We start from the raw sequence: 24,460 nt of genomic DNA, 5'->3' as shown, positions 1-24,460 counted from the left end.
TGATGAAATACACTAATCCCAGCAAATTACATGACTCTGTCACATGACCTCCCAGTCACGCTTAGAATCTTTATTTAAGTTTTACTTTTCTTTTCTTCGCAGCTATTGCATATAGTTTGTTGCTTGTGTTATTCCTTGTTGCTTCGGTTCTTGCCCTTGTTTATGGTTAATCAGTGATCTGATGCTTGACAAAATAATTAAACAAGTTATTTTGATGAATCTGTACATAAAAAAAAAATGTGACTACTATTGTCTTAGATGGCCATGTCACAAAATTTATTGTGCTGCTAGACCTAAGATGGCATGTCACTTGTCACTTTCAGTATCCAAAGGTTTCCGAGAGTTCCAGGGTCCATGTTATTTTAAAGTCAAGCTGTAAGGGTGTTTGTCAGCTTATAAGGGTCAGTCTCTGACACTTCAGGTAAAGCCACTGTTGTCTGTGTTCTTATTTATTTATTTTTTTTAAGGAAAAAAGTATTCTACTGGAGAATTCTAAGTCTAAAATGTGGGGACTTTTCATTACAACTTGGGGAAAACCTGTCAAATCCATGGACACATGAGAACGCATAGATGTCTCTGGCATTTAATCTTACTCTTCGGGGTGTGAAGACATTTGAACCTTTATAACCTCAGGTTATTGATGTGATGCCATTCAGCACAGTGGCACTGCTGGAGCTCATTCCACAGCTACTGGGTTTTATTATTGTTCCCTTTTCATTGACATTTGGTCATTGTTCTGTCTGCAAAGCACACGGAGGTACGCTTCAGGAGGCAATGGGTTTTTCATGTTTAAATCATTACATTCAGAAACTCTTGACTACACTAAGACCTCTAAAGAAACCCCTTTGTTAAGTGTGCTGTGCGAACACTTGATAAATGGCAATTTCTGTGGCTGAGGAGTTGAGCTGATGTTATGGCCTTACATTATATGGTACTGGAGTTAAAAAATTAAAGTTGGAAGCATCTTGGTGTAAAATTACCTTGAAGCACTGCAAATAAACTGTATTCCTATTTCTGTTCCAGCATGATAAAAATTTACCAGAAAATCAATAAGACCACAAAATCCATGCAGAACAGCAAGCACCACACAGCAATATTGCACCATACAAATTAGTTTAAACTATTTTCTATTTGATAGCAGCAAATCAATCAGTGACAGTGGCATTGAATTATACTGATATCTGATTCTTAGACAGCACAGATATTCAACATTGTTTCAAACGAATGTAGCCTGAGCATTTGTTTTACATCTCAGTTATTATGAAATTCAGAGTTAACCAAAATAAACTTTGCAATAAACAGGTCACTGCTTGCATATATACACTATATGGACAAAGGTTTGTGGATATCTACCTATAGAATTCTATGCTTTTAAACAATCCACTTTGTCCCCTGTTATAATAGCCACTTTTCTGGGAAGACGTTCCCAAGGCATTAGTGAAGGCATTAGGGCATTATTAAAGGCAGGTACTGATTTAGATGAAGTGAGAAAACCTGGGGTGCAGTCAGCATTCCACTTCATCCCGAAGGTGTTCAGTAGGGTTGAGGTCAGAGGTCTAAGGAAATCCCTGAAGATCTTTTACTCCAACCCATGTAAACCATATCTTTATAGAGCTCGCTTTGTGCATAAGGCATTGTCATGCTGGAACAGATTTGGGTCTCGTAGGACAAGTGGGCAAAATTATTCAATGCTACTGCATTTAAAGACATTGTGTTCAATTGTGTGCCTCCAACTTTATGGTAACAGTTTGAGGAAGAACCACATATGGCTAGAAAAGTCAGGTGTCCAAATACATTTGTCTATATAGTGTATATGCGATATAGAAGTAACACTGTTAAAGGATGGTTAAAGTCTGTTTAATGCTTTATCCTTTTTTTCACTGAAAGATGCCTCATTCAACTTCCAGTACATATTTTTTATTTTACTCAAATCCACTCCTCGTTCGCCCCAAAACTCTTCTATTTTCTGAATTTTATTAATTTCTACCATTTTTTATTCACCAAATGACTTATACAGCAAGTGACCACATGGCTTGCACCGCATGCAATCATCTGCTCAGCTCTAATGAAATAACTGCTCAATTGGATAGACAATAAAGGAGGTTCAACTCTCTGGACTCCAACAGGACCATGATCTTGGTCTGATGATGCAACTTTGAGCCAAATGTAGTAGCAAGAGCAAATCCTAGCAAAATATTGTTTAATGTATGGGTTTGGAAAGCTTTTTGTAATTGGAAAATCTTGAAATCTTTTGGAGGTAAAATATTCATTTGCAATCTTGTGTTATATTTTAAATGATTTCCTAAAAGCATCTAAACATTTCTTATATACACCCTCCTTGCCTTTGGATTTGTTGGATCAGGCCATTTAGCAGAATGAATAAGATGCAGAAGGTCCAGCCTTCTGAAGCAAAGATGCAATACGTGTAGGTGTATTGAGAGAAATTTGTATTGAATTATATACTCTCAGTTGCAATATGTCCAACCAGCAGCAAATAAACAATGATTTGTAAATTTGGTTGCTCTGATAGTCTGTCAGCAGTTCAGACAGTTCGATCGTCGAAGCTGAGCTCACCTGGAGCCTTTTTATCTTTCCAGTTACCAGTCAGAAGGGTCACAGCAGGGGCAGAGAGGGACCGCACAGCAGTGAGCTGTGTGGGCAGAACAGGACTTAGCAGACTTTCCCATGAGCCTCGAGGTCCTAGGAGTAAAGCAGAGAAAAGAGAATCTGATTGTCCTGGAAAAAAAATCTCTCTCTCTTTCTCTCACTCTCAAACTCTTGCATTTTCCTTCTCTTTCTTATGCTGTGGAGGCATATTGCTGACATGGTTCAAGTTCCCTTAGAGAGAAGAGTGCTGAAACCTTTATCCTATGATGCAATATTTTTCTCCTGTGGTGTACATTTTTCCAGTATGACTATTACCCAACCCACAGGGTACAGGGGCTCAATAAATGGTTTAATCAGAAGGAAAAGTATGTAAATCATGTTTTGGCCTTTACACTCTTTAAACCTTAAACATTATGAACGTCCATGTGCTTCTATCAATAATATCAAGAAGTAGTTTTTTCTATACACAAAATTGGATATTTATTTTTCCATGGGTACCATTCTAGAAATCATAAATAGCCATAAATAGATTAGCAGCATCTAATAATGCTTCCAACTGATCTTTTTTCCCAAAAAAATATTCATGATAATTTAAGGATTCAGTGGATAAATAAGGATTCTTATATTTCAAAAAAGGTGTCTACTAGGAACTTTACTTATTAGGAAAACGTCTGCTATAGGGTTCTTTATAAAACCATTATTGGTTCCCTCACAGGAAAATATAAAGAGCCTTTAAGGGTTCTACATATCAAAAATGTTTAGCTGATGAGTCCTTTATTATGAATTAATAGCATGTGTAAGAGCTCTAACAGCTCAGCTATCAGCTAACAGCTCAGCTACTTTCTTTCTTTCTCTCTCTCTCTCTCTCTCTCTCTCTCTCTCTCATGAATGCATGACAGATTACTACATCAAGGTCTATAGTTGTAGGGTTCCTCCCTTAGGATGCATTACATTTTTCTGCTTATGTAGTGCTTATGTGCAGACTAAATATTAATGATGCTTGTGGTGTCCTTCATTACCATTAACACCGACCATCTTTTCATATCTTGATCTTCTTGTGTCTTCGGACCAGCCACACACTATGGTTCGGCCAGACATTTCCTCTACATTCAGAAGCTTATGCATGAACCCGTCAATGATATTTATTTGTGTTGAAACACATTTTCACATTTTTTGATTGTCCTCAGATGTGTATGTTCTGTGGGTTTGAACATTACAATTTGGATAAACAATGTGTCCAAATCAATAACTGCCACTACAGCAACACTGCAATAACCTATTACTGTCTGTAATTTAGCCTTTTTTTTTCTTCCACATTTCTTGTCCGTCTTTACATTGCTTATGTGATATAGACTGCAGTTAAAGAAATTGAGGCAAATTTCAAAAATAAAAATATAACAAATGGTTTGAAGCCGGCTCGCTCTGCTTGTTAAAATGGTATATTCATATTCAGTCTGAAAAGCCTACAGCTAATGTCAAACATAATTAACCTCTCCAAATACAACTTGATTATGACTGAATTTAGACAGAGAAAGAGAAAAGGCAAACAATAGGCTAAAATTTGTCTGTTGATTAGAACGAATTGTGAGCAGCATTCATTCCCTTTCAGCATTAATCCCGTTAATACAACATTCAATCATCGTCATTTAAGAATAACGTGTGGAGGGTATATAGGAGTAATCTTGGTGTATTTTAACTTCAGGATTTTAAAACAAACAAATGACACTGAGCGGAAAAACATTTTTTCAAACCAGGTGAAAGCTGAGTTCCTGAATCCCAGAGCCACTGTCAGAGTTAATATTATGCCGAATATATACAAACCATTTGTGGTTTACATTAACCTATCTGTGTGCTATTAATTACCTATAATATAGACTTGAGTTAATTTTTCAAATAAATCTGCACCAGTATTCCACCCATTATATGTTACAACAAATGAGCTGTTCACGTTAAAGGTTGCTCTTATATTATTTGTTTTCTATCAGTAAAAAGTTACAAATAGATTACATAAGATTCTATGGCAAATCTTCCACATAAGATAAAACAAAAACAAAAATGTGTAATTGCTAATATGACTTTTTTGTATAGGTATGCTTTTTGCTGTTTACCATTTATTGATTTTAATTTTTTTATTATTATATAATATCATATTTAATATTTTATATTATATATATATATATACAGACCAAAAGTTTGGACACACCTTCTCATTTAAAGAGTTCTCTTTATTTTCATGACTATGAAAATTGTAGAGTCACACTGAAGGCATCAAAACTATGAATTAACATGTGGAATTATATACATAACAAAAAAGTGAACTGAAAATATGTCATATTGTAGGTTCTTCAAAGTAGCCACCTTTTGCTTAGATTACTGCTTTGCACACTCTTGGCATTCTCTTGATGCCTACTTTGAAGAACCTACAATATGACATATTTTCAGTTCACTTTTTTGTTATGTATATAATTCCATGTGTTAATTCATAGTTTTGATGCCTTCAGTGTGACTCTACAATTTTCATAGTCATGAAAATAAAGAAAACTCTTTGAATGAGGAGGTGTGTCCAAACTTTTGGTCTGTACTGTGTATATATATATATATAAACTTTTGGTCTGTACTGTATATATAATATATATAAACTTTTGGTCTGTACTGTATATATATATATATAATTATATTTTAATGAAGAGGTAAACCTGTAACTTCATGTTTTCTATTCAGGGTTTGAGGACAAGAATTTATATAATTAATATAATAATGGGAACTTGCTTGCTTGCATAAAATGGAAAAATGCATATGGTGTCATGTAGTAATCAGTTAAAAAGTTTTAGCAAATTGTTTTTTTCGTTTGTTCGTTTGGTTTTTTTTTTTCATTTGCAAGTACATTTAATTTTATACCTTGGCTCACTTAATTTCGAGATTTTCTCGACACGTCAATAAAAATTTGTAATGCAATGCAACACTTTGAAATGTCGTGCAGAGTTTCATTTACACATAGTTGTGACAAAGAATTTCATTAAAGCAGGTTTAGTTCATTTATTATGCAAAGATGTGTTGCTGTTGTATTTTTTTCCTTTGTTTTACTGTTTCTGAAGTCGAGCCTCATGTTGCAGAAACACAGCAGCAATCAGTGATGTCTACCCTTCAGAATTTTAAAATGAATGATCAGCGGGTCTTTAGCACATTTAGATCAGTTTTAGGACCACCTACACCCATGCACTGTTTTAGTCATTAGTATACATACAAGAATCTAGGATAGAAAACTGATTTATCACCAAATATGCAGTGGAATATAGTGTAGGAAGATGTTTATCTCACAAAGATGAACAGCTTTAGTTTTTTAGCTTTTTTTAACCCAAATATATTCACTAAGACACGGATGTCTCCATCCTGTACAGGGTTACAGACGGGAAGATTATATGAGTGAGTGAATGGATGTAGGGAAAATGAAGTATGTCATGTCAAACGTGTATGCAATTCACCAACGCACCTGATATTCTCCCCTGGCTGTGGCATATTTAGGGGATAAAAAAAGACAAATTTGCTCTTCGAGGCCTTTTTGACTACCTACATTCCTTTAGCTTTAGCAGGAGAAACTTCTAAAGGAGTCGACGGGCAGATCTTATTTGAAAGAATCTTTTTGAGGTGCAAGAGCCATTTAACGTCAGAGATGATGTGATGGAAAGTGGTAAAGACTTAATCTGTAATCTATTATTATAAAGCTTTTGAATCATAGAAAATAAAAAGACTGAAAGCTCTCTATGAAAGGCTTGAGTTGAAAGAAAAAGAAACAAGGTCATTTGTGAGGCTGAAGAAAGACAGATCACAATTCTCAGGAAAAATCTAATGTGGAATAGACTCCTACATATAAAGTTTGACTATTTTAGAAAATAATGGGACGGTTCTTAACTACCATGACAAAAAAAAACCCCTACCTCTAATCGAGTAGCTACAACTTTTTCTGGCTCATTATTATTGACTACGTTTGGAAAAGAATGAATAAAGACTAATCCCGCTTCCAAAATCAACCATCAACTTCATACCCTGACATACAACTTGATTCAACAATATTGTTAGAAACGTGCAATTGTGAGAGCAGGTGAAATCTAGATTCATTTAAATACATGATGTTTTTTAAAGAATATACCTGAACCGTTTTTAAGGCTTTTCTTTTATTGCAGAGATCTTTTAATAATACACTGTAACACTGCTTTATGCCAGTTCTTTCTTGTACCTGATTACTATGATTATGTCCTAGTTGCCCACTGTGCCCTTCACTAAGACTGCAAGGAGTCAGCCGTACTGCGATTAGACAAAAAAAGATATTATATTACATTGTTATATTATATTATATTATATTATATTATATTATATTATATTATATTATATTATATTATATCGTATTGTATTATGTAATATTTTTATAATATATTATTAATTATAATTTTATACATTATATTTTAAAGCATAAAATGTTGTTATGTGTGTGTATGTATGTATCTAATCCATCATCATTATTTTAGACATTTCCAAACACACTGGTCAGATTTATATTGAATCTTTGGATATCTGAACTATTTTCTAGTGACACAGACTTGTATACTCCTGGGCAACAAAAAAATAGGCCAAGCCTAAAAATGGCAAACAAATTAAGGTTTTAATAGTCTTAACATTAAACTCATAACAATAATAGGTGGTCAGGAAATGACAAAGAATTAAACAAATGCACTCCTGAGACCTCGTGTGCCAGCATTTGCTTGTTTATTTTTAGCTGTAGTGAATTGTATGGGGCTTTTTTTTGCGTTTTATTTATTTATTTATTTATTCATTTATTTATTTATTTATTTATTTATTTATTTTCAAAAATGGGTGCACAGCCCTGTTCCTGGTTTTATATTCTGTCCTCAAAAAAAAGTCTGTTTTTTATTTTCGGCATATTCTAGACTGACTTTGTCAACTCTTCAATGCAACACAGGCTCTCTGACAGTCTCTAAAAAAAGTAAATATTTTCAAAGTAATGCTATAATTTCTCTCTCCCCCCACCAGGAATTCGAGCTGCATTGAAACGCGAGTGTCCAATCACGCCAGACTGACCAGTCCCTGCCTAGTGTGTGTCTGTCAACACTGCTAGAGGGGGACTGACCCGTCCTGTGGATGTAGGTGTCCAGTGCGTGCACCGGACAGAGCCAGTTAAGTTTCTCCTGGTCTGGGGCCTGGAACGGAGGAGGATAGAATGCCTGTAATCTTACGGGTCGCGGGACGACCGAGGGCACCTTGGGGATGCACCCCCGTACGGGTCAAGCCAATTGTCGTCTTAAAATCATGAAAGGCCTCAGCTTTCAGCAATATCTATACGAAAGCTGATATCTTTATCGTCGATACGTGATCCTATCATCTATTGGCACAATTTTAGCAACTAGATGTAGTTAATTGCTGTCTGGTGGTTATAGACGATATAGACGTGAGATTTATTGGTGTTGCATATGAGATTTAACATCGCCTTCCTAAACACATTCGCCGGTTTTGTCCGGCTTTGATCGGGGCCTGCAGGTCCCGTACCCTCTTGATAGAGCAGATGGCCAACAAGAACGCGGTCTTGATTGAAAGGTGCCTCAGCTAGAGGCTTGAAGGGGGACTCAGCCAGTGACAGTGAAAGGAGTCGCCGAAGAGGCCAGAAGGGTTTAGCAGGGTGTCCAGCAGTGCGGCCCTGTCTCTATTAGACATCTTTTACAGATTGAGCCACAGGTGCCTTTCTGTGGACACAAGGGCATCCATAGACTGGCCAATGGCCCTAGAGGTCGCTTTAGTGGCTCTGAGAGCCAGATCCGCCGTACGGCAAATCTCATCAAAATGGCTGCCCAGGGCACCTCCCACATTCAACTGATGCAGCAGGTTAGCCTGATATGCCTGCAACACTGCCATGGTGTGCCGGGATGCAGCAGCTTGACCTCCGAAGCAGTTCAGTTTTACCCATGATGTATTGCGTAGGGGCTTTGTGGGTATTGTCAGGGTCTTAAGGAAGGAGGTGATTCCGGGAGAGAGATAGGTGGCAAGTGTCTCTTCAACCTGTAGCATTGCCTCATAACCATGTCTGCCCATAATGTAAGAATACACTGTAAAACTAGCGGTAAATATGCGGGAGCGGACATGCAAGCAAAGTGATCACAGTCGGCTCACAGTCGGCTCCCTCGGCTCCCCTCGAGAACCAAAAAATCCGGAAAGTGTGCTTAAATTTTTTGCTTGCTTTCATTTTTTCTTTTTTTGTCTTTCCTTTATCTTTTTTGACAAACAATCTGACAGACAACACAAACACACAGAGTGCTTCGTGAACAGACAGAAGTTGCCGCTGCCCTCACTCATATGCGTTTTAAACTCCTGGTCATGACGTCACCCCACCGGTGACGGCCAGCATCCAACTTTTGCCTGATTACACACATTATTTAAGAGCGTGAACACTTGGGCGCGTTCCCAAAGCGTTTCAATGCAGCTCGAGTTCCTGAAAGGGAACTTATAATGCTACAGCATACAAACACCTCCTAAACAATTGAAATATTTTTGTCGGAGAACTTTTGGGAAGAACTACATAAAGGTGCTAGGGTTATGTGAACACAAATATAAATATGCGTTTTTCAATTCAATTCAATCCAAATCATTTTTATTTGTATAGCACTTTTAACAATATACATTGTATCAAAGCAGCTTTACACATATAATGTGGTAAGAAATAATGATTGATGATGAAGTACAATAAAGATTGTTCTAAATAAAGTTTGTCCCAAATGAGCCAGCCGGTGGTGACTGTGGCACGGAAAAACTCCCTAAGATGGCAAAAGGAAGAAACCTTTAGAGGAACCAGAATCGAGAGGGAACCCGTCCTCATCCGGGTGGCACCCAATGTCCATTTATTACAGATAAACGATGTTGAAATGTGCAGTGATGATGATCAAATGCAAACTGTAGTCCCAAGTCATTGTAGCAGACTGTTGACAGTAAGTACAGAGGTACTGTAAAGTACTGTATGTAGTATCCTACAAGTACTATATGTAGTTTTCAGGATGGTCTTGATATAGATTTATTACTTTTTTATGTTTTTCAAATACTTAATTTCTTCTGAAAAAAAAAAATCCATGATAAAAATCAGAATTCAAGAAGAAGAAGAACAATAAACAGGGAGTGATAAAGAAACAGCCTGTGGCAAAGTCTGCTATTAAAAGGCGATCCATTAAGCAATGTGTTCTCTGGTGAGAATTCATTCTAAATCAATTAAGCCTCAGTGGGACAAGCTGTCCTCTTACTCATTATCTACCACCAAGTTCCACGTACTATGAACAGGTGCTGTTTATCTGTGTTACATACCGTAACCAAGCGTATTTCCCTGCCTTTTATCAGCACAAGCAGAAGAAGACTTAGCCTACAATTTACTAAATTGTAAACACTGGAGAAAGAACTGGTAGCTGAAGAAATGATTAAGACGATTTAATGAATAGACAAACATATTAATTTATGCATTTAATAACAACTGGTGATCCATACTCTCTCAGCACTGAGTGTGAAGTGGAAAGATATCTTAGCAGGTATGGCAGCCTACCTTTCCTTGTTAATAAAATATTTTGTAGCTATTGTATGTATGTTCTACATGAAGTTGCCTGTACAGTAGTGTGCCTTTGAGTAAAAACTATGTCAGTGGTCTAATAATGTACCCTAAATATATATTATTAATAGGTAAGCAATTCACATTTCCAGATAAATAATATACTTTAAAGGAGTGAGTTTGGTAGATGTATTACGAAAATGTAAGTTCTCTATCAATCTGGTTCGCTCTGAGTAGATGTGAACCTGGGCTTTTCGTTTTCTATGCTTTCAAAAATTTGGGAAACAACAAAAAAAAAAAAGCTGAAAAAATGACCCAGTTGAGTCCCAAGAAACATCAATCAAAACCCTGCACATGAAAATAAATGAAAGACGACATGCTGTGCATCTATCCTGATCTGCCAGCAGTGATAAGAACTTTTATAATTATGGGAGAAAAGTTGTTTCCTTTGAGAAAGTGCCCTAACCTTCTCTGTGAAATTGAACCAAAGAACCAAGTGACAAGCAAAATATAATTTAAAAGAAAAGATGACATGCACTTAAATTTTCAATGTATTTAATTCCACGAATTTGTCTTTTGTAAGATACTGCATTAAAGTGCTGAGCGGTCTTAACTTTTGCCCTTGGTTAAAAAGCAAAATACATATTTGAAGTAATTTAATACATAATTCGTTTATTATTCGTTTTATATATATATATATATATATATATATATATATATATATATATATATATATATATATACAGATATGCATTTATATATATTCAGATATGCATTTTTAAAACTTATTTTTTTAAAGATGCAATTTGAATCAAATCCTGGTGTGATTTGTTTAGGCAGAACAACCATCTGATTATTAGATTATATTTAACTTTATTTTTATTGTGCAAGGAACATGTACACTTCAAATGAAGTGAAAATAAAATCATCTGACAGAGTACAAAATGTTTTCATGATTATGTTCTTATTTATGCCATTAATTCTTTCATGTCATCTTTTACAAACTAAAAAAAACTATATAAATAATGTCCTAAATGACAATACCCCTGATATACTGTATATGTATCTAATGTTGATCATAGGTGAGGCTAGGGCTAACTTCTTTCTAGCCCAGATTGTTGAGTCATTCAGCCTATTGATGATATACAGTAAGCATTAAGTCATAACACGGAGAAAATTGCCCCTTAGATTGTATAGTGATGTTGAGGCTAATAGTTTGCATCCATTATTGCTGAAATGTGGTCATGTTTGTGAGCCAATGTGAGCTTCAGCCCCCAACCACTAAACTACATATAACCTTTGATTAAGCATATAAGATATTAACCAAAACGAAATACTTTGCAGCCATTTAGTTTAGTGTTTGGATGTTTTAAATTAAAGGGTTTCATGACCTTTTAATACTTTATCATGATATGTTGTAATAAATTGTTCAAGCCTAATACTTTAGTTGTCAAGCTTTTGCTAAATGGACCTCCCTTCTAACATTACAACCAATCATCACTGCCTGCTGTTTATGGTAAACTACAATGACACAAAGTGATCAAAATAAAGCAAACCTACATGCCAAATTAAATTGTATGACACAAGGGGTGATCAGTGCAATTACTTTATGAAAAAAAATAATAATAATGGCTGCGACACATGAAAACACTTATTTAGCCTGTCAGATGATTGTTTTCCCAAAACCTTTGAAGATAAATTGTTGCCCTGAATGTTGGCATGTCTTGTGGAGACAATTTCTTATGTGCTCTTTAGAATCACTATGGCTGCACATAACCTTTATCATGTAACAAGAAAAGATTTGCTGTCATGCTTTTAACCCCCTACTCTTTATTCCTTTGAATGTCATTTGAATAAATCTTTTTATTTGCATAATATGCAAGCATACCTATAAACACTATTTAAAATCATACAAATGGCACACAATTCGTTAGACCCTCCTAGTAAAAAGGATTTACTTGTTTTGAACCTGTAAAGAGCCCAGATCAAGGAAAAGAAAGCTCTATGTTTTGCTTATTAAGTTTTAGTTGCAGAATTAATAGAAAGTATTGTCATTTTCAGACGCTTATCAATGTTTCTAACATTGAGTGGATGTACCATTCAGTATACCATTGAATATGCAATGTTAGCTTTAGCTGACAGTGCAGTTTAGACCTCTGGCTCAGATCTATATCACCTCTACCTCTCAAAGCACAGAAAAAAGGAACAAAGAGGGGTAGCAGGGTATGTAGGTCTTCATTGAGATGAATAGATAAATAAATCCAATTTGACAGGACACTTTCATGATGCAATACTCTGCAAGTTTTGCAAATGAAGAGCCTCCTCAGCATGCCCCATAGAAAATAAGACAAGTCAATGTCACATACATTTTTAATCACCGAGACCAGCCACTGTTTTCTCTAACTAAAATGTGAACTTTTTAGGGTTTTTTTTCTACGACATTCACAACAGGCTACAAATAAGTCAATTCTACTTGTTAACCTTACTAGCCTTGTTAGATTCTCTTACCTCTCTTGCCCTCAAAACTATCTCCTTAGATCATTTACATCCCCCAACATTTAACCCACATTAGCAGTGGACTAAGATGTTTGCAGATGATATTGTGATTTGTGGTGAGAGTAGGGAGCAGGTTGAGAAGAGCCTGGAGAGGTGGAGGTACGTGCTGGAGAGAAGGGGAATCAAAGTCAGTAGGAGTAAGACAGAGTACGTGTGTGAATTAGAGAGAGGGCAGTGGAGTGGTGCGGTTGCAGGTAGAAGAGGTGGAGAAGGTGGAGGAGTTCAGGTACCTGGGGTCAACAGTGCAAAGTAATGGAGAGTGTGTGAGAGAAGTGAAGAAAAGAGTGCAGGCAGGGTGGAGTGGGTGGAGAAGAGTGGCAGGAGTGATTTGTGATAGAAGAGTATCTGCAAGAGTGAAAGGGAAAGTTTATAGGACTGTGGTGAGACCTGCGATGTTGTATGGTTTAGAGACAGTGGCATTGAGTAAAAGACAGGAGGTGGAGCTGGAGGTAGCAGAGCTGAAGATGTTAAAGTTTTTGTTGGGAGTGACGAAGATTGACAGGATTAAAAACGAGTTTATTAGAGGGACAGCGTATGTAGGACGTTTTGGAGACAAAGTGAATTAGGCGTGATTGAGATGGTTTGGACATGTGCAGAGGAGGGACATGGGTTATATAACGGGAGGTGGTAGCTCAGTGGTTAAGGCATTGGGCTTTGGATCAGAAGATCACAGGTTCAAATCCCACCACCACCAAGCTGCCACTGCTGGGCCCTTGAGCAAAGCCCTAAAAAAAAAGGGTTTCATGACCTTTTAATACTTTATCATGATATGTTGTAATAAATTGTTCAAGCCTAATACTTTAGTTGTCAAGCTTTTGCTAAATGGACCTCCCTTCTAACATTACAACCAATCATCATTGCCTGCTGTTTATGGTAAACTACAATGACACAAAGTGATCAAAATAAAGCAAACCTACATGCCAAATGAAATTGTATGACACAAGGGGTGATCAGTGCAATTACTTTATGAAATTGTGATAGAAGAGTATCTGCAAGAGTGAAAGGGAAAGTTTATAGGACTGTGGTGAGACCTGCGATGTTGTATGGTTTAGAGACAGTGGTATTGAGTAAAAGACAGGAGGTGGAGCTGGAGGTAGCAGAGCTGAAGATGTTAAAGTTTTTGTTGGGAGTGACGAAGATTGACAGGATTAAAAACGAGTTTATTACTATCACTGCTGGGCCCTTGAGCAAAGCCCTAAAAAAAAAAAAAAAAAAACCCTCCCCTGCTCAGTTGTAAGTCGCTCTGGATAAGGGAGTCTGCCAAATGCCGCAAATGTAAATGTAAATGTAAATGTTATATTGGTAGGAGAATGCTGAGAATGGAGCCACCAGGAAGGAGGAAAAGAGGAAGACCAAGGAGGAGGTTTATGGATGTGGTGAGGGAAGACATGCAGGTAGTTGGGTTGAAAGAGGCAGATGTAGAGGACTGGGGGGTATGGAGACGGATGAGCCGCTGTGGCGACCCCTAATGGAAGAAGCCGAAAGAAGAAGAAAAAAAAGAAGAAGTAAAAGCATGTTAAAGTAGGCATCTTTTCACATACTGCATATTCTCAGAGACCCAGGCACAAATGTAGGGCACCAGAGTTGGGTAGCCTCATTCTCTCCTCATTTCTTTTGGGTCACATCCTCCCTAAGTGCTGCTAATGTGGTTGAGTGGGTTTTGCTTGCTGTGCTGTGCCCTATGTACTGCTAAGCCTACTATATTCGCTGGATCTACAAAAACAAACAAACAAAAAAAAACCCACTAAGACTAGCATCAGGTTTCATTCCACTCACACTTCATTCTCTCTGCCAGCTCACACTTGCTAGTGGCTGATAGGCATTGCAATAAGCTGAGGAAGTAACCATAATATACACAACACAAATGCTTATTGAGAGCTATCTTCCAGTTACACTAATTCAAGTTCAAATTCTGACTTTTCAGCTTTTCTCTAGCACCACAGGTGTCTTCAAGCTCTGTCTTTTCTGACTGTGGAAGCATCAAGAAATTGTCAAATTTGTACATATAGCTTACATGCATGAATAGTGTTCATTTCAGGAATAGGTTAGTCAGTATGTTCTTAGACACGAAATAGCACAAGCAAAGATCCAGATTTGTTTTACTGAGAGAAGTGCAGGCTTTAGCTTTGGCTTTTATAGGGTTTGCCTGGGACCAATGACACATAGGAGAGTGATAGTCACCATAGGTGTATCCCTCACAGGCTGGGGGCAATAGTGTACCACTGAGATGTCACAATCACAATACCTTTCACATACCCAAGAAAATTTAAGAATGTAAAGAGAATGGAGATGTATCAAGACTATTACCTGTTTTATTCTGATAGAATGATGGTAGACCTTAGATATAATCCATTAAACACTAAGTAATTTTGCTCCTCCTAAATTCTATTCAACTGGTTTTTAGCATAATATTATTCTTTGTCCTTGACCTATTTATACTAGCACGATCATCTGTTTTTTTAAACTTGCAAAACCCTTTCCTAAACTGCCAGCTCATTCCTGCCAGTGATTGACTGACATTCCAATAAGCTAAAAACACATAACATAACATAACATAACATAACATAACATAACATAACAAGTAACATAGTGTACACAAAACCCAGATGATTCTTTAGAGTTGCCTTCCTAGGACATTAATTCCAGTTAAAATTTCTACCTGTAAGGTTGGTCAGATCTCGTCAAGAGGCCAGACAAAACAAAACAATAAACTTTCTAATCTGAGTAGAGGATGTCTTTAGTCTGAGGAGAGGATGTCTTTAATCTGAGGAGAGAAAGCCATCTGTGCAGCTGCCCTGTCACCCATCCTTGATCCCCCTCTTTCCCTCTTGGGGATATTGCTGAGTCATGGTAAGGTGATTTAGAAGTTCAAGGAATTCAAGCTACTACACTTGCATACTGTAATAATTACATTTTAGGAATGTATGAATTTTACCTTTACATGTTTGGTATCATTTTAAAGGTTTGAAATATGATTTCAGTCCCATATCAATAGAACAGACCAAAAATAAAGATCTCAGGTTTGGGGAAATTCTGTCCTACTGACATAAGGGTTGCCCCTGAAAAGATCTTTACCAGGTGTTGGTTTTACTCTAGGTGGCATTTGGTTTTTAGGTCACCTCCTGTCCCATAAAAAGGGTTTGCTTTTTAATGTAGAATTCTTGTCTATCGCTGAAATTTCCTGAAATCATTTATATCTAGTTGATTATGTAGCCTGGTGTTACCACAAATCTATGACCAGGATAGTACATACAGAAGGCTTATGAATGGACGGAGCATAGAGCACAACGTTTGGGATCTTCTGTTTTCTCACTATCACTGACTTAGCAAGGTATAACAAAGTGGCTAAATCATTTATTCTTAATGCATGAGCAAGCATTGAGCGGCCTACTTAAAGAATATTAGTTTATCATTATACCCTCTGACTAAGATTTGGACTGGCCAATTTGCCTCCATGAGCAGGTTTCTTTAGCCAAGCACAAGTCTCTAAGCGACTCCGGGTCCATAATGAATGATTAATTGAAAAGACGGAATGTTTCGAATAATCTATTATAATTAAGGAAGGAATACAACCAATAAGGTGATCAGCTTGAATGGTATATATTCAAGCTAAATCTTTCTTATGAATTGGAGTCAGATTAGAGGTTAAAAATTCTATTTGTGTAACAAATTGCAATCTATTTTAGTAATCTTTTACAGCAGCACGAGAAAAACTAACATGCAGCATAACTTCACCCACACCAGTGGAGTCGTTGGGCCATTGGGTGGGCAACCCTACATACCCTTCAGCCTCTCTCTAGCATCACAAGTAATTAAAGGCACGTGCCTACAGCCCTATCTTCTTTTCCAAAGGAGGCATCAGGTCATTGCTGAAATTTAGCAATTGGCTTCTATGCACAGCAGCTAGGCTAAATAAAAAGCAGGCTATTCAAGACATCCACCTTCCTTGCTCATGTTATTGCATGTTGTACTCACTGTGCTCACTATGGACTGACAGCTGCAATATTCGATTCTTTGAACTAAAGAGCTAACACAATTTCTGGAGTTGGGGAGATGGTCTGTATCTGGACACCAAATATCATAGGCAAATACCTAGCTTTGTGAGCAGATTATAGGCTTCAGCCCTCTGGCTTTCATTGAGGATGACTGTAAGTACCATATGGGAGAGAGATAGTTACCATATCACAACATCTAGTGTATTGGAATCAGCAGCAGCGGACTGCCAGGGCCAGCAAGGCCTTTTCTGCTGGCCTGAACTTTTTCAAAATCACTGATTTAATTTTTTATATAATTTGTCCATTAATATATATTTAATAGTTCAATCTTTTCATTGTGTCTGCTGCCCCTGCATAACGTAAACACTGCAATAGAAAGGTCAGTCGAAAGAGTTCCTGTTTTTCCAGCTTTCTTTACCATAGAATTTGCACAAAAACACTTGTGGGGACAATTTCACATTTAACAATTACAAATCCCTGTAATGCACAGAAAAAAATGCACAGAAAACCTGAAGTCATTTTATGAGGTTAATATTGATGCTTCTGCTGGAGATGATGCATGCAGGTGGTGAAGTTGTGGCTGCAGTAAATGGAGACTTCTTGATTGTGTTCATTGTGTTTCTTGCTTTAGTAATTGCATTCATTCTGACTGCATGAGATACCTGAAGTACTCAGTTATACTAAGTTTCTGTATAATATTGATGGTTTCTATAGCCGTCATAAAGATGGTACTAAGAGGTGGATTCATTCAGGTTGGACACTACTAAAGGATTAGATGTGAAATGCACGACCCGCCACTGGTCAAAAGGATAGTAAGAGCATCAAGATTTTTCTGTGTTTTGTTCTTCCACACTGAATTTCTCCAGTCTACTAGCTGTCTTCAAAGACTAAATACCTTCCACTTGAGAAAGTCCTCAAATACTAAGTTATTCTATTATTGCACTAACTTACAAACTCATCTAACATGTTTTTGGCTTAATAGTATTCTAGCATGATCATTTGTTTTTGACTACAAGGTCCTTCTGAAACTCCTTCTGCCAGATGCCTTCTGATAAAGGCATCTGGCGATTGTTGCTTAGGAAAATAAAAGATGGAAAACCTCACAACATGTTGAATGTCAGTTGTTAAGCTGATTCCCGGTGGTATAAACATGGTTTATGTTTAAGTGTCTACATCAGCCCATCAAAATAAAATGCTACCAGAAGAATTACTGATGGCTTAATATGTTTTGTGCATTATTATCGTGAACACACTCTGACACCCACTTAACTGTAACTTCAGGCTATAGTTATTGCTCATAGTAAAAAAACAAAAAAAACCATTCCCATACAAATCGTTAACATTACATATACAGAGAGAGAGAGAGAGAGAAAGAGATGGCTAGATAGATAGATATGAACTTTATGTTTACATAAATTATGCAACCCAAGGTTCAAGTACATTATTTCCTATGTGTGTAAAGTTGGAATGTTATGAATTTTATGTCAAATTATATAGTCTGTCATTTTAGACCATGCCTTACTAATATTCATGCATTGTATATTGAAACTCTCTCTCTCTCTCTCTCTCTCTCTCTCTCTCTCTCTCTCTCTTTCTCTCTCTATTTTCGTAACATTTTAAAACCTCAGTTCTCTGTATATAGAGAAGTTCTCTGGGTGTCAGCATCAGCACCTCGCTAGAACGTGACACAGAAAGTGACACAGAAAAGAATGTGGTTGTATCTGAGTCTAGTCTTCCCAACACAGTAAGATTCTTACTAAAGAATGTAATGCAACTGACATTAAACACTTCCTAAAAGTCACAAAATACATGCAAATGGAAAACATCGATGATCACTTTCCCGATTTAAAACAGCTATTTAAAGCTATAAAACAGTTAATGAGTAAAGGTGTTTTTGAAGACAAGGAAGTGTATCGGCTAAAGAAAATAATGACAAAACTCACTAACTTGTGTAATGATGGAGGTGAAGCAGTTTAATCCTCTCAGTGGCTCACTCTGCTACTGTTAATAACCCTCTTCTGGTTTGTCATGGAAGACATACACATCGCATCTCTAAATGTTAATGGGGCGAGAGATGGAAGAGATCAGAGATATTTGAAATGGCGTGGCAGAAGAAGATAGACGTCTTGAATTTACAAGAGACTCACAGCAATAGTAGCAATATAACTGACTGGACACAGGAATGGCCTGGTCTTTCCTGCCTGTGCCAAAACACCTCCACTAGTGGAGGCATGGCAATTTTATTCTCCAAGAATTTTACACAAGTCACATACAATACAGAGGAAATCATGAAGGGCAGACTGTTAAAAGTCAGGGCCCAGTTCAAGAAACACGTAATTATTTTTATCTGTGTATATGCTCCAACCTCACCAATAGTAAGACTTGTTTTTTTTAGATGATTTATGCAAAGCCATCGAGACATGTAATAATGAAGAACCCCAATCCTTTTTACAGCCAACAGGAGCACAGGACCATGTTCAGACCCTTACAGCTAAGAAGAAAAAGTTATCTGACCTCCTAGGGTTAAAAGTACAAGGCGTGCTAATGAGATCATGCTTTCAGAACGCAGACCAAATCGATGCACCATCTAAGTTTTTTTTTAACTTTGAAAAAAAGAATGGCCAGAAACGTTTTTTCCACAACCTGCGATCCGAAACTGGGGACCTTTTATCCAAACCCACCGAAATATGCAAAAGAGCAGTTAGTTTTTTATGAACAGCTTTACACCAGCAAACTCAAAGTGGACCAGGTCACAGAACAGGTCTTTTCCTACGAGGACTGTCCAAAGTCCCTGAAAACCTAGATGCAGCATTCAGTGGAGCAATAACTTTAGAAGATCTTCTTAAAGCCCTACAAAGTATGTAACTTTCAGCAGAGTTCTACAAGTGCTTCTGAACCGTTGTGGGGGAAGACTTGCACGAAGTTCTTAACAACAGTCTACTGGAGGGTTGCTTCCACTGAGTTGCAGGAGGGCAGTTCTCACGCTACTCCCAAAAAAAGGAGACCTAACAAACATACAAACCTGGAGACATGTGTCCCTGTAATGCAGCGACTATAACCTGCTCTCTAAGGTTTTAGCCACCAGACTGGGAAGCATTCTGGAAGAAGTAATTCACTCTGATCAGACATACTGTGTACCTGGAAGATATCGCTCGTTCAAGAATTATTCGGGCTGAAAATGGGTCTGGTCTCCATAGACCAGGAGAACGCATTTGACAGAGTGGAACACGATTTTTTTTATGGAAAACTCCTAATACTTTAGGTTTTAGCTCTGTTTTTTAAAAACAAAATAAGAGTTTTATACTGTGACATTAAAAGTGTACCGAAAGTTAATTGTAGCATATGTGCTCCTTTTAAAGTGTACAGGGGTGTAAGACAAGGTTGCTCTCTGTCAGGAATGTCAGGAATGGTTCTATAGCCATAGCTATAGAACCATTTTTTTAAGCAGGCTAAGAAATCAACTGAATGGGTTCTCAATTCCTGGTTGTGGGATCACCTTCCATTTGTCAGCATAGGCTGACGACATAGCAGTTATTATAGACCAACAAAACAACATCAACACACTACATAGAATCTCCAGGGACAATGGAATAATATCCTTGGCCAAAATTAACTGGAATAAAAGTGAGGCCCTTCTAGTTGGGCGTTGGTCATCTAGTGTGTCTTAACTCCCAGGGAGACTCATTTGGAAAAAAGAAAGTTTTAAATACCTAGGAGTTTATCTGGGAGAAGAGTCCTTCATGGACAAAAACTGGGAAGAGACAGGTGGGAAAATAAAAGGTTGCTTAGATAAATGAAAATGGCTGTTACCAAAGATGTCTTACAGGGGACGAACACTAATTGTAAACATCCTGGCAGCATCCTTTCTTTGACACAAAGTAGCATGTATAGACCCACCATTAACACTTTTATCTAGAATTCAGTTGATGCTTTTAGACTTTTTCTGGGACAAGTTACACTGGGTGCCCCAAAGTGTCTTATACCTACCCAAAGATGAAGGTGAGCAGGGCATAGTGCAGAGGTGGAACTCTGCTCTCTCACCAGAGGAACAACGAATGTTAGTGGAGTTCTGTGGAGGAACTGAACAGCCGGATAAAGAGGACCCTTTTCCTGAGTTTTCTCTGTCTCCAGACTTAGAGGGAAGTACTGGTCACTTTTAGAATGTAAGAATGTCACAAATCTGGATTTTTACATGGTCTCTGGGAAAATGTTTTATAAAGCCTGTGTGAAGGTTTTTAATAAGAAAAGTCTTAATGGTAAAGTGGACAAACCGTGGCGCTCTGTCCTCGGGCTGGGGGAGGAAGAGTGACCACAGTGGAGAACACTGTACAAGCCACCATTAACAAAAAGGACTGGAGATATACAATGGAGAATCCTGCATGGAATCATTGCTGTAAATGCTTTTATCTTAGTTCTGTGTCCAGAGACAGGTCATGAGTGTCCCTTCTGTCTCCAGAGAGAGACAATATTTTATACTTTTACACAGTGTCTCAGACTAAGACCCCTTTCTACTCTATTGCAGACTGTTTTTAGCGCTTTTAACAAATTCTTCTCAGTCCAAACTTTTATCCTGGGAGTAAAATATATTCAGAACAGACAAGCAGAGTGTCAGCTCTTACACTTTGTTGTGGGTTAGGCAAAGATGGGCATCTACATCAGCCGAAAAAATAAAATAGAACAAAGAGGCAGCCATGACGCAAAAATGGTGACAACAGCAATGATGAAGTCCAGGATTCTAGTGGACTTTCACTTTTACATAAAAACAGACAACTTGATAATGTTTGAGAAAATCTGGTGCAATAAAAATGCACTCTGCTCTGTTTTTAATGATGAACTGCATTTTGCACATACCATGTCTTATGAACATCATGTAAATAGTTTTTTTACTATTTTTACACAAATAACTTTTAAATCTATTTATTTATTCATTTAAGTGATGCATTAACTCAAATTGAAAATTTGCTGTTACAAACCTTGAGCATTTGTAAAAAAAGGTATTTTTAAAAATCAACTCTCTCTCTCTCTCTCTCTCTCTCTCTCTCTCTCTCTGTCTGCCTCTCTGTCTGCCTCTCTGTATGCGGAGGTGTAATACCTAAAGGAAATAAAATGTCATGTTTAAAGCTTTGTCTCTTTGTTTTATCGAGTGAAATTGAGCACACTTTTCATGAGAGTCATGTGCAGTGTTAAACTGGATAACATTGGATTCCTAAGAAGAAAAGAGTGACAGGTAGAAAAGTATGAAAAGAAGAATACAGGGTCAGACAGAAGAAATAGAGAAGGAAATGAATGAGGTGTTTAAAGAATCACCTGAACCATACACTCCACTACTGCCCTTTGTGTACCATTCACTCAGATGAATCACGTCAGTGAAACAAATCTCATCTAGTCTCCTCTGTTAGTCTGCATATTTCACCATCCATGCCTTAGTCGGAGCACATCAATGCCCTTTGTATAGATTTCTGTTCCATTTTCCCGCCTTAATGTCACAGTGCTTGCTGAAAGGATGAGTATAATTGATCAAATATTAGCTTTAGGCCTTCTGTTTCAGAAATTCAGATAAAAATGCTGTGCTGTTTACACAGCCATACTTTATTTTCTCCTCTGGCTTGTCTTTAGAGGAAATGTGTTAAAGGCCTCACACCTCTGCTTTCAGTTTAGGCATTTAGCTTTCAGAATTCTAATTAACATTCAACAAGTGTAGACATTTCTACTAATTACACTATAAGTGTGGCCTCCAGGGACAAACAAACAATGAATCAATAGAATAAGAATGTGTGTGTGTGTGTGTGTGTGTGTGTGTGTGTGTGTGTGTGTGTGTGTGTGTGTGTGCGCATGTGCGCATGTGTGCGCATGTGTGTGAGGTGGGTGCATTTTTCATCATGGTTTAAATTTTTTTAGATTGCCTTACAACAAAAAGTTGAAAATTTCTTGTGATTAAAAGATCAAATGTTATTAAAGTGAAGAGAATAATGTGGAATGTATTAGAAATAACTGAGTGCATGTTTTCTCAATGTTTTATGAATAATCCCGACACTGATGATGATAAATTCTTATTTAAAGTTAACATTAGAATAGAAAATAGCTTACTAGTGATCCTACCTTGCACTGCATGGGGGTGGGGTGTGTGTGTGTGGGGGGGGTGTCATTATTGCATATAAAAACAAATCATTCCAGTAAATACAGTAATTAAAAATAATGATATGTGTTACATAAGAATCCATGAAATATGAGAAGTTTGCAGTAATCTAGCATTTGATATGGGGTTAGCATTTATATTTTTTCTTTTCTTTCTTGCTACATTTATAGGAGATGAAGCACTTTCACTCATGTGCTTATAAAGAAAGGCAATACAAGTGACTTGAAATGACCTCAATATTTAGTAAATAAAATATAATGGTGTCTCAGGTCATGTAGCTCATACAACTGGGAAACTCTTTTTTTATTTAATTATAAATCATTTATTTAGGGTTTGGCTTTGACCTGTGTTCCTCAGCAAATCATTATTACTGCTATTTCTTTATTGAAATAGCTTTTTTCACTCTCTCATTATATTGAATGATATATTACATTGTACTACTTGAACTTTTTTTTTTACTCAATGTGCTCATCAAAAGCTTTTCTGAGATAGAGGCCATCTGACCTACGCGAGAAAAAAAAAAGACAGTTGCAATTTACTGTCTTTTTTGAGACATGTAATAAAACACTTTAAAGTGTTTTCACATTTCGACAGATCAAAGCTCACTCAAAAGTTGCACTGTAACTGGTGTAATTATGTGACTAATTACTTTACCATCAATGTGAATCCATTTCAATGGCATGGTTATTCATGCATAAGAAAAGTGGAAGAAAAAAGCATTGAGGTTTAATATATGCTTTAAAGCCCAAAGGGACATTTAGTACGAAGGCTGACAGCAAAAGCATATTTCATCCATCTCAAGAAACAAGTAGATAACAAGCAGTCAGAGTTTTAGTGTTCTGCACTGTACAATATTTACGTTAAACTCTAGAAGTTCGGATCTTTTGAATTTATCTATCTATCTATCTATCTATCTATCTATCTATCTATCTATCTATCTATCTATCTATCTATCTATCTATCTAAATCCAATTTAGGTGGATGTGAAAAATGCTAACAAGAATGTTTTAAAAATAGAAGTGTTATTATTTATTTTTATTAATGAAGTGGAAAGTACACAAAAAAGAAAACAAAAAAACAACAAAAAAAAAATATTCATTATGATTTGCCTGCAAAACAGCATCAATTCTTCCAGGTACACTTGCACACAGTTTTGAAGCAACTCGGCAGGTAGGTTGTTCATCTCAGAGAACTAACTACAGATCTTCTTTTGATGTAGACTGCCTCAAATCCTTCTTCTCTTCAGGCTATCCCTTGCCCTGCTTTGCCTAGCTCATTTTATTTGATCCTTGCTTGTCCTATTGCCTGTCATATATGATTCTGCCTAACAATTTAAATTTGTCTGCCTGTGATATTAATGAAACATCTTTTACATGCAGTGTTTGCATTTAAAAATCTTTTTTTTTTTCCAATTTTGATTAATTGCTCAAACCATGATTAATCTGTCTTCTAGGTTATACATACCTTTAAAGTCAAGTTCTCTTTTTTAGTGGGGTGTCGTCACAACCAGGAAGCTACAAAATGTGCATGCAGTGGAGCTGACGCTAGCTTCTGTTTGTTCAGGTAAGCACTTTG

General features: G+C 37.0%; 1 protein-coding gene across 1 annotated transcript in view; it reads right to left on the bottom strand.

Annotated features, from left to right (window-relative positions):
* tcerg1l (transcription elongation regulator 1 like) overlaps positions 1-24,460 on the bottom strand; it is a 104,551-nt gene that overhangs the window by 13,853 nt on the left and 66,238 nt on the right. Inside the window, exon 6 of the mRNA XM_046853319.1 lies at positions 2,575-2,700. Within this exon, the coding sequence (XP_046709275.1) occupies positions 2,575-2,700 (126 nt within the window). The remainder of the gene's footprint in view (positions 1-2,574; positions 2,701-24,460) is intronic.

Source organism: Silurus meridionalis, chromosome 7 (assembly GCF_014805685.1).
Source record: "Silurus meridionalis isolate SWU-2019-XX chromosome 7, ASM1480568v1, whole genome shotgun sequence".
In the NCBI taxonomy this organism is placed as follows: domain Eukaryota; kingdom Metazoa; phylum Chordata; class Actinopteri; order Siluriformes; family Siluridae; genus Silurus; species Silurus meridionalis.
This window is presented reverse-complemented; position numbering and strand designations above follow the sequence as displayed.